Source organism: Mastigoproctus giganteus, chromosome 4, assembly GCF_048544385.1.
Source record: "Mastigoproctus giganteus isolate SK-2022 chromosome 4, ASM4854438v1, whole genome shotgun sequence".
In the NCBI taxonomy this organism is placed as follows: Eukaryota; Metazoa; Arthropoda; class Arachnida; order Uropygi; family Thelyphonidae; genus Mastigoproctus; species Mastigoproctus giganteus.
This window is the reverse complement of record NC_143578.1, coordinates 51,856,051-51,868,066: the sequence shown is the minus strand read 5'-3', so window position 1 is coordinate 51,868,066 and position 12,016 is coordinate 51,856,051. Positions and strand designations below refer to the sequence as shown.

Below are 12,016 nucleotides of genomic sequence, written 5' to 3'. Positions count from 1 at the left end.
ATGTATATGATTTACCATGACCAACACTAACTTAATTAGCCGAAAATGTATACTTGAAACTGACACTTCAGATTTAGGGTACATCAAATTAAATTTAGTATTAGTAGTGGCAAAAGATGCAAGAAAGCAATCTTATACAGCATTAGCCACAAAAATAAAATAAAATAAAACTTTCCACATCACCTATCCATCCCCTCCAATAGCGGCTAGTTCTTCCTTGAATTTACTCAGATTATCTGCTTCCACAACAACAGATGGACGTGTGTTCCAACAATCAACAACCCGCTGGCTGAAGGCAGACTTCCGCTCATTTATTCTGCAACCATCTTTCCTTAATTTGAATTTATGTCTCATGTATGTAGTCTGAGTAAGAGGAAGAATCCTATTGGCATTGAGCTTGCCCAATCCATTCAAAGCCTTAAATACCTCTATCAGATCACCTTGCAGGTGCCTAGGCTCCAGACTGCAATATTCAGAACTCTAGCCTTTCTTGGTAAGAGCACTCTGTTGTTTCTCTCACTAGTCTAAAATTTGGTAGACAAGTACATAAAAAGCTTCAAATACTAAATATAATAACTGAATCAAGATGTATATGTGTAAAGATAACAATAGATGGGCACAGTGATGTTAATATGTTTTTCATATTACTGAACAGCCTGCTTGAAACAAGTGATTTTGGTTATTTACTTTTTTTCAGTGAAGGAAAGCTTTACCAGGTCTTCCTGGAGTCCAGAGGCAGACTGGCCATAAGATTTAGCGGGGAAACCCCGGTGTTCCTGAGGCCAGGGTAATTTTGGTCATAAACACTAGTATGAGGCTGCTAAAAGTTTTCCCTGGTAAGGATTTTTGACCCAGTTCGCCTCTGCTGGAGTCTCATCAAAGAACAGATTGAAAGAATCTTCAGCCCTGAAGCCTTTCGGTGTACCACTGTTTCTCTTTTTCAAAAAAATTGCAGTAACTGATTTTGAAACCTGTGTACATATAGGTTTCAAGTATAAAATAAATTTGAATTATTTGACTTATTAGGCTTAATTCCTAGGCCTGATTTAATCAGACAAGAAATGCTTTTTGTTGAGAGACCCATCTCTCTCTCTCTCTCTCTCTCTCTCTCTCTCTCTCTCTCTCTCTCTCTCTCTCTCTCTGTATTATCTCCTGCTTTTCAGTTGGATTTCACCAAATCTTGGTGCTTACTCTTTGATCAAGAAATTTAAGACCCGCTCTTGCTTGGTGTTATTTTTCTTGGGTATCCTAGTAAGGGTCAATAATCCAATAACAAAACTGATGACTGACTGAAATCCAGTAGCTGCAGACTTTACAAACATCTCCAGGCATTTTGTTGATTTTGTGCTGAGTAGTAACAGTAATACTTCTCTTTGTTTCTCATTGAATGTGCAAAGCTCAACTGACCCTCCATGCACTCTCAGTCAGGGTGTGTCAGCCTTGTAATTAAGAGATCAAAGCCTGCTTTAATAATATTTTTGGCATACATTTCATTAGATAATGGTGTTTGCAGCATGAAGTATATAGATGCATAGAGAAGATGCAAAAGATGCTTTTCATACATGGTGTGCTATTCTGTATGCCCTGATATTCAAAAAATACTTCAATAATATTTTTGAAATATAAACTCTGTGATGAGAAAAATGCACTGAATTGTTACCAAATATCAAGTGGTACCAGCTTGTTATCATAAAATCTAAGTAACACACATTTAGTTCAGGAAAAATACCGAAAACAGTTATACGCACAACAGTAACAGAATTTAACGAAACTGGCTGTTGTATATTGGATATTGATACCGATTCTTGCCTATCACAAGGAAAATGGCGAGCATTGTCAATCATATCAGCATCTACAGCGGTGCCTCCGTAGCCAGGTGAGGAGGAGCGGCAGTGCGTAGCACACGCTTCTTGATTAGATCAGGGTTAGAGTTCGTGACCACCAGATGCGGACAGGTCAGGGAATGACCACCGCATATCCCCGGAGCAATATGGCCTTAGTTGCTAATGCTCCTAAAAACCAAAATAACATAACAAAAAATAACAGCATGTACAGCAACTTCCAATGTTTGGTGCCAATGCTTGGAATTTCTATATCATATATTATGACTTTATTTCATCTTTATGAGAGAGAACCCTCATTACTTGCAGAAAATGGATAGAACTGTTCTTCCCCTCTGGTTGTATAAGCTTGGGGTCAGTTTCTGTTTCATTGGGAGGAACTTCTGTAAACGTTTTCATGCCATAGCCAAATTAGATAGCCTCATGTAAGGGTTGTGTGAAATTTTTTCCCCAAAAGGCTTTTTTTGGGGGGGCTGATTTCTGCATCATAAAATATGTGCAAATTGCACATATTTCATGATGCATAAATAGTTTGCATGCTATGGTGATGCTTCATGGCATTAGTTGCCGTGATGCTAATTCTAAACAACCCAACCCAGCAGTCACAATTTACTGATTCTTTATGACATAATCCGAGTTGCCATGGCACTAAACCGAAGAACTCTAAATTTAGTTGTGTATGTACTCTTAAGTCACTTAATAATTTTTAGCAGCCTAGGCAGTAACGCATGCTACATACACCATGTGTTATTCTCTGATACATGCTTTTGTAATGCATTAATGATGATAAAGAGAGAAATCCATATATTCTGGCAAGCATTAATAACTAGGTCCACAGCTAGTTATAAATAGCCACATACCCTTGTTTCATTACAAGTAACAATGAAATTAGGGTCCATTTTTAACTTCTTTTAAGGTCCTTGCACAGTTCTCTACGTTGAACCTTTTGGTCATTATTTGCCAATCTTGGAATAAATTTTGTTTTCACCTGATGTATGAAAAGGTTTTTGGTTAAGGTTGCCTGACATGATCTAAAGGAGATTACTATTTTATCATCAATTTCTTGTATTGTTAATCACCAGTCAAAAAAAAACTTTTTTATACATTTAACCATTTCATTACTGCTCAAAGTTGAACATTGACCTGAGCATTATCTTTGAGAGATTCTGAGTCATTTTTAAAGAATTTCATCCACTGATAAAAATGACAGTATTACTTAACCAAGCATCTCCAAATGCAGTTCTTAACATTTGGAGATAATTATTATTAAGTTTTTTTCACACAAAACCCAAAGCACATACATTGTTCTGCTTTCTCATCCATTACAATTGCAGCAAATGTCTGAGAGTGTCTGAACACACTGTTCATACTAATTTGGTGGGGTAGGCAGTATGTGACTCAAGATTTTAATTTTTAAAAAAATGCTTAATTTTTATTCATCCAGTTTTAATAAAAATTGGGATGAAAGTTGGACAAGTTTTAAGAAACCTTTCTAAAAAACTCAAGGCAAACTTTCATGAAAATCCATCCACTGGGAGTTTAGCAGTTATATGCAAACAGGTGGACAAACATGGTGAAGACAAGTGTTCTTTGTGCACTTACAAATGCGCCTATAAACTGTAGTGGTACTTTGAGCTTGTAATATCTGGAATAGCAATCTGTAAATGTATTTAGTTATTAATTTAATTATTTACTTTAATTATTTTATTATACTCTTTTTACTCAGCAGGTTCTTTGAAACTTAAAAAAAAAAAAATTAGCATTTATTTAAAGCAGTTAATTTCTTTTAATTCATAGTATTTGTCCTTTGTTTTTAGTATCATTATAAAAAATGGATTGAAATTTTTGATGATATTAATGGTTTGAGAGAAAATAAAACAATATCAGTGTAAAATTGAAGAGAACAATATTTTCCAGTATTACTGTTTTTATATTTCATTTTCAAGAATAACATACTAAAAAATGTTTTCTTATTGTATTAAAGTTTATTTTTCATATATTATTATTCGTATAATATTTTGCTGCATAGCAACCATATGCTTATAATCTTGAAGTATCTCCAATTTTTTTTTTTTTTTTTTTTAGTTTCATTATCAGGAGAGAAACTGAAACATAAAAGTGTGTGTTTTTGAAATCTCCATAATAATACTGTTTTGAAATAAATTGAAGGCATTAGAGAGAATGGGTAATGGTAGTATTCTTTAAAATATTTTATCAAAGTAATATACAAGTATATCCTTTTTTTTTTCAGACAAATTCTTGATTCTTCTTAATTTTCTAAAATTAATGTATCACTTGCTAATCTTCAGAGAAACATGGCCTTCAGCAGGTGATGAGTGGTTCAAATAAATATGGTACTTGTGTTAGCAAGTTTGCTTTAGTTACTCCTTTCAGATTGTGTTGTGTATATATATTTAAATATATATCTGTGTGTGTTGTATACAATAGACCCTTTTTTAACTCGTATTAATTGTTGCATATTTGATTGACTGGTTTTTGTTCTAAAGATTAATGGAAAACTAAAACTATCTGCATATTTATATAAATTTTTGTGATTTTATTTTAAATTACATATTCAATATTATTACTGTATATTACAGCAGAATTCAAGGAAAATGTGAAGTTTCATTGAAACTAATATGAATTTGGAGTGACATGCATGCACAGGCAGATATGAAGTTTTCTGAGCAATGCAGACAGGCTGCCAGGGCAGGTCATGGGGTTTTGTCAGTGATATATAGGAATTTTGCTAGCAGGGAAAAGGAGGTTATTAACCCTCTGTATAAGGCAATGGTCAGGCCACGCCTTGAGTACTGTGTACAGATCTGGAGGCCTCATTTTAGGAAGGATGTAGATTTACTTGAGCGTGTACAGAGAAGGGCAACAAGATTGGTGAGGGGAATGAAGGGATCCTCTTACCAAGAGAGGATTAAGTTCTGCAAATTGCAGTGGCTGGAGACTAGGCACCTGTGCGGTGATCTGATTGAGGTGTATAAGGCCTTGAATGGGTTGAAAACGCTGAATTCTGATGGGATCCTTCCACTTGTTCAGATTACGAACCTAAGGGGGCATAAATTCAAATTAAGAAAATACAGATGTAGAATAGATGTGCGGGCCTTTAGCCAGCGGGTGGTTAATTGCTGGAACAAACTTCCATCTGTCGTGGAAGTTGATAGGTTGAATAAATTTAAGGAGGAACTGGACAGGCATTTGGAGGGAATGGTGTGATTTTTTTTTTTTTTTTTTGGCTGATGCTGCATAAGCTCATACACATGCTTTCTTGCATCACATGCCACTACTACTACATCACTTCAAATTTACACTTGAAGTAACTTCACATGCAAAAGTAACTTTAGTACGTTATGCTAAAATAACAAATTCACATATACGAAGTAACTTAAAAGTATGTTATTATTATTATTATTAGCCATATGGTGCAAGGAAGCCCGAGGCTTATGCTGCACCAGCCAAAAAAAAAAAATTCCCGAGTTACCCTGAGAGAGAGAGAGAGAGAGAGAGAGAAGAAAGGAATCACCAAGAAAGAGAAGAATGATGATATCCAGCTCAGGACCCTGGGTGTGCCAAGCCCATACTCACCAGATGTGAGCCCCTGGGGTAAAGAGTACATATTACTAATAACCAGTGACACATTTTTTATCATTAAGTTCAGTAAATGCAGCTGATTTTTTTTTATTTTGTTGAAATTTTGCTTTAAAATACAGTTATATAATCACTGATTATGTAGTTTCTTTTGTAAAGCTCTGCTTTATATATAAATTAATAATTTACAAAAGCCTCAATTACCCGAGTTTAGATTGGGTCTACTGTATACTGGAATATAACTGTGCAATAGTGTGCATTTAAGATATTTTAAGTACAAACATTAAGATATTTTAAAGTACAAATATTAAAATTTTTTTTTGTTTAAAGTAGTATATTTTAAAAAAAAAAACATTTTCTTAACTGATGAACGTTGTTTTTGAAATTAAAAATTTGGTATGTTGAAAAAAGAAAATATAATTTTAGAATGTGACCCTCTTTCAACATGTGCCAGCATCAGTTTTGTCTTCTAACAACAGCAGTTTTGCCTTCTTACTACTTTGAAGCGAAGCCAGGAATAAACAGAAACAGACATTTTGTCATTGCTATTAGGTCACTGTAACACCCCTTTTGTTTATTGTTGGATTGACTTCAAAGCAGTTTCAAAATCAAAATGGCAATGAAATAGACTTTATTGGAATTTTGAATATTTAATAATTCTCACTTAATGTCAAATATAAACTGCATTTTATCGTGTTTAACACTTAAATTCTGTTTTATTTTTTCCCCCTCCTCATTTCCTTGTTTTACTCTTTTTTAGCATTGAAACAGAATGGAATAAATTGGGCACATTTTTATAATCCCGGTTGTTTTGATTGCATATGTGCACAAAATAAAAAAAAAAAAACTTCAGATGCTGTTTCATTGTAGTATATTTTTGAAAACAAAGATTATTTTCTCTTGTGTCAGAATTTTTAAAATGTTTTTTTTTTTCCTATCTGTAATATTCTTACCTTCATTTATAACTAACAAACCTTAAAATAGAACAAGTTGCCATTTTTACATATTTCTTTAAATACTTTTTGTCTTTATTCTTACATGGCAAAAATTATCATTATAATTTACCTATCAGGGTGAAATCATGTACCGAAGTTTGTTCTGGCTCATGATGTTGTATTCATTCCTGTTCTGCCTGTGTGCGAAGTGTATTATCATTGGATGTTGTGCTTGTTTAAAAAAAAAAAAAAATATATATACATGTGTATGTGTATATATATATCTTACAATTTTGAATAAAACAAAAGACAACTATCATAGTGCCATGCAACAAATGCAACTGTGTTAAAACTTGTGTATTGAAATCTGTTTTAAAAATATTTTTTATCATTATTTTTCTTATCTATTTCTGATTAAAAGCACTAAAGTCTTTTATATATATTACTTATTTTCTCTAGGTGCATTTTTATTTCCATATTTGGTATGTTTGGTACTTTGTTCAATTCCTGCCTTTGTATTGGAAGTTGCAATTGGTCAATACCTGAATCTTGGTGGAATAGGAGTATGGAAACTCGTTCCTATTTTCAAAGGTAAAATTAACACTTTGATAATGTACATTATAAAATTAATTATGCATATATATTGATTTTGTTTTTTGAGTTGAAATTTATGGAAAATTTTGGAGAAATACACATAGGAATCATTTAAGGTAACATTTAGAAACATAACTTTAATATTACATAGTTACCATTATTGTGCTGTGTTATGTTTTCTGGAATGGAATTTCTACTGATTCAAGGATGGAAATATAAAGACTTTTATTTGAAAACATTCTTGTTTCACTCACAAAAAGGTACTAACTCTTTCATTAATTTTATCATTAATTTTGTTTACATTGACAAAATATTTATTATTTTAAAAATTATATCCATGGTCATCTGAGGTATTTGAATGAAGAGGTACAACTATTGAGCTACAGTTTCAGCCTAATGCACCAATAAAATCAAAACCAACCAACCAACAGTTTCAGCAATAATTAAAAAGGAATTTTAATATATATAGTAGACCAAATGACAGGCTTAACGCTTTAGTTTTTGGAAACAACCAGAAGTTTGGAAATCCTAATCATTTGCCATAACTACTGATTATTATGCATTACCTACCTGCCAACTTAGTAATAGCATCTGCTGTATAGTGTAAGGAAGCCACAAGCTTTTTGCTGCACTGGCAAAAAAAAAAAAAAAAAAAACGGAAAAAACCCACAACCAAGTAGATAAGAAAGCACAAATTATATGCTTCCCTTTGAATTTATTCAAATTGAGCCTCAAATACATGTGAGGACAGCTTGAACCAGCTATCAATGACTCACTGGCTGAAAGAAAACTTTCTGCAGTCCAATCTAAACCTCACACCCTGTAATTTGAATATCAAGTATATCAAGTTATAACTGGAAGCTAAATGATTTTATGATAACTGAGAAGAAAGTGAAAGAGAAATTGTTGAAGCTAAAAGTAAATAAAAGACACCTGGGACTGATGGAATCTATCCAGTTATATTAAAAGAAGCAGCAAAAAAGGTTAGCAAACCTTTGGTCATAATTATGAGAGTATCCTTGTATTCGTGGGGGGTACCTGTGGGTTAGAGATGTGAAAATGTCTCTCCTGTTCACAAAGGGGGATAGGCACCTCCATAGCCAGGTGGGAAGGAGCAGCAGTGCGTAGCACATGCTTCTTGATTAGACCGGGGTTCGAGCCCGTCACCACCAAATACGGAAGATGCAGAAAGGTCAGAGAATGACCACTGCATATTCACGGAGCAATATGGCCTTAGTTGCTAATGCCCCTAAAAAACCAAATAACAATAACAAATAACAAAGGAGGATCAAAGAGTAATGTCAACTTGACTTCTGTTCAAGAGAAAATAATAAAGTTAGTAGTTAAAGAAATATTGCAGGATCATCTTGACAGGAATGCAGTCACAGCATGGATTTGTTAAGGGACAGCCTTGTCTGATCAATCTGGTTGGATGTTATGCTGCAGCAGTGGAGGAACTGGATGAAAAAAATAACTTTGACATCATATACTTAGATTTCAGCAAAACTTTTGACACTTTTCCACATGAAAGACTGCCTGTACAAATTTGAGCAGCGTGGCATGGGGCAAATTACTGCTATGGATAAAGGGATGGTTGAGTGACAGAAGACGAGGGTAATTATGAATGGGTACTGCTCTTCTTGGACTAATGCTATTAGTGGTGGCCCCTTACCATTCTCAGTATTTATTAACACCATTGATGAAGGCATATCAGGCTTATTTTCTAAGTTTTCTCAGGCTAATGACAGGAATCAAGGCTTGCTACTACAAAAAACCTAGAAAAATTAGGCGGTGGGCTGAGAAGTGGCTGTTGAAGTTTAACATTGATAAATGCAAGGTAATGGATATGTGCAGCAGTAATCTATATAATAATTTGCTTGCCTACTGATTTACTCCTGGTGAAACTAATTTGCTGTTTACTTTGAAGAGAAGACAATTTATTAGCTTTTGTCATTAAAATCAAACTTTCGACAAAGTTGCCATTTTTACTCATGGACGATTTTACTTAGCAGTTTCCAGGTCCAGGTAATTTTTGTGCAATGATTATAATTTTTTTAAAGGACAACATAAAAAATCAAATTACATTTTTACCCAAGTCCTTAGCTTGCAGAACAGGGAGACGAGGGAAAGGTTTTTATAATTACTTTGATATTAATCTTTACTTCCTCTCTGAAACAGTTTTGGTGAATATTTTCCCTGGGTGAAATGAGAAGGGTGTGTGTGTGTGTTTTTTTTTTTTTTTTTTGACTGATGCTATATAAGCTCGCTTTCTTGTATCATGTGCCCTTGCTAAGGCTAATGTTCAGTCTGTAAGTTTTTTTTTAAATTTAAATCACCACTATCATTTCTGAAGATTTCCATGTCTAGCCTTCTATCTTTATTAAATACTGTTCCTTGGTATATAGAATTAATAACTATATAGATGAAATAACCAGTTTTTGATTATTTCTTAATAATCTAAATTATTGTTTGTCTTTTTAAACTTTCATTCAGATATTATTCAAATTTATGTAATTATATTTCCATTTCTTTTTTTTTTTTGGTTTAATTGGAATTATATGTTTAAAAGATTTCAGGGATCTGTTTTCTTGCAAATTATGTATGATTTAATTTGACTTCTTTGCCATTACCAAAACTTTAATGAACTTTAATATATCAATATAGTTTATCATAATGATGATGCTAGTTAAAACATTAACACAATTATTGGGTAAGTTGTGTATTCATTATTTTATTTTATTTTATTTTAGGTGTTGGATTTGCATCTATGACAATAGTTGCTCTTTACAACATTTACTACATAATAATTGTTGCCTGGATCCTCTTTTATCTGGTATCATCATTTGCAGCAGTACTTCCCTGGCAACGCTGTGACAGAGAATGGAACACATTACTTTGTAAAAGTGATAATTTTACCTATATTAATCAGACTGATGGTGATGAATATAAAGATCCAATTTCCCCTGTAGTTGAATTCTGGGAGTAAGTAGCTGTTTTATTTTCATTAGTAATATAAATATTTTAGTGAATAGTCTTTCGCTATTTTATTCAACTTAGTTTATATTGTTTCTATGTGGTCTTCCATACTGGAAAGGGTTTAAACTTTTTTAAAAAACTTGGCTAAGCTTCCTTGATACAATAGCAATTGCATTTAAAGGCTGCAAGTTATGCAAATAGCAGGCAGACTGGACTTGGAACTAGTATGCTTCTTTCATTCTATTTTTATATTTCAGTTGTATAAACTGCCACACTTAGCTGTGTTAAAAGTACTGCTGTAACCAATTTAAAGATGTTCTGTATTGGCTATTAAAATAGAAAAAAAATTATTTTAGATTCAGAATTTATGTTAATTTCAATCTCAGTTTTTGGAGATCCATGTTATTTATGGCTAAATAAAATAAAAATTTTATTTACATAAAATTAATAAAACTAAATTAAATATTTAATGTTAATTTGATTGTGTGTAGGGCTAGCACAATTAATAAACACTCTGTAGAGAATAAGGATCCACTTGATAATTCACTAATAACAACTAATAACAAGTCTTATTTACACAAATATAATAATATTTATAGATAATTTTAAAATTTTTTAAATTAATGATCTTAGCTAATTAGATATTTTTTACATCAGTTAAATAATTGCAGAAAAGTTTCTTGAAAGTTCCTTGAATAATGTCAACACAGAAAAATTCATTCTTTGTTAATGTGCAGGACTCCTATAACCTGCATCATCCTGAATGATATTGCACCTATCTATGAAGCACTTGTACCATACAGTTATCTCTTGATAAAGCATTTTTTCCACATTCTTCAACAGTCATTACTACCATCTCTGAGGATGATTTCTTCATTGAAAAGTAAAATTTTATAGCAGTTCTTTATTCAAAAATGCAGTATTCTAAAAAAAAAAATGGCCATTTTAAATTACTTAATGTCAGCAATGGGTAAAAATTAATCTTTTTATATGTACAACCAAAATGCGAGAAGCTTGCACTTCTCTTGTTGTTAGCATCTTTCCTACTTTAAAATATTCTTGACATTCTAGATTATAAAATAAAATAAATTTTTCTTATTCAGTATTCAGATATTTTTAACATTTAGTTCTGGAACTTTTTGATCCTACCTTGTAATAATGAAATCTGTATTGCATAAAAGTATGTTGTGCTTTTATAGATAACTAAAAATTATATAGCTAAAAAATAAGAAGGATCACCACATTTTGTCGCTATTTTTAAAATTATTGTAGATGTTTTCGAAGATTGTGTTAAACACAATATAGGAACTTTCTGGCTATTCTCAGTTATGATATTGGAGTTAGGAAGCCTCTGGGGTTTTACTGTCCCTTAGTAATGTGTTTTGCAAGCCAAATCTTGGTTTTGGGAACCATTTAGAAACAGTATTAAAGAAAATAATTGTTTTAAAATTGTAATTTAATGTTTCTTACAAATTGTTATAATCAATCTAATAAAAAGTGAGAATAAAAAAAAGCAAAAATATTATAAAACTAAAGAATGCAAAAACATCTAGTTTGTACCTATTATACCATATTATAATGTCTTAAATTACTGAATAAATATTATTAGTTGAGTTATTTATTATTGTTTTACTAATTTTATTTTGTTACAACTATAATATAGTAATTCAACACCATTATTAAGTAATTTAAGTAACATTAAGTAATTTAAAATGGCCATTTTAAATTACTTAATATCAGCAATGGGTAAAAATTGATCTTTTTGTATGTACAAAATCCACTACTCTACAGAAATATGCTAATGTGCCTGAAAATATTACAGAAGACGAGTACTGGGAATAACTTCAGGAATTGAGGATTTGGGAAGGCTTCAGTGGGAGCTTGCACTTCTCTTGTTGTTAGCATCTTTCCTTGTGTACATAGTCATTTGGCGTGGCCTTCATCAAAGTGGAAAGGTATGATACTTATTTTTTATGTACACACAACAGATGTATTGACTTATTTATATACACATTTTAATTTTTAGTGTTGATCTTTTGTCTTGAAATATAATTTTAGATAGTTGATCTT

The 12,016-nt window shown here is 32.1% G+C and overlaps 1 protein-coding gene across 1 annotated transcript in view; it reads left to right on the top strand.

The window, feature by feature from the left end:
* Positions 1-12,016, top strand: part of LOC150086732 (sodium- and chloride-dependent GABA transporter 1-like) — a 139,729-nt gene that overhangs the window by 46,967 nt on the left and 80,746 nt on the right. The window contains exons 3-5 of the mRNA XM_090372731.1: positions 6,836-6,967; positions 9,721-9,952; positions 11,769-11,901. Coding sequence (XP_090228857.1) covers positions 6,836-6,967; positions 9,721-9,952; positions 11,769-11,901 — 497 coding nt within the window. The remainder of the gene's footprint in view (positions 1-6,835; positions 6,968-9,720; positions 9,953-11,768; positions 11,902-12,016) is intronic.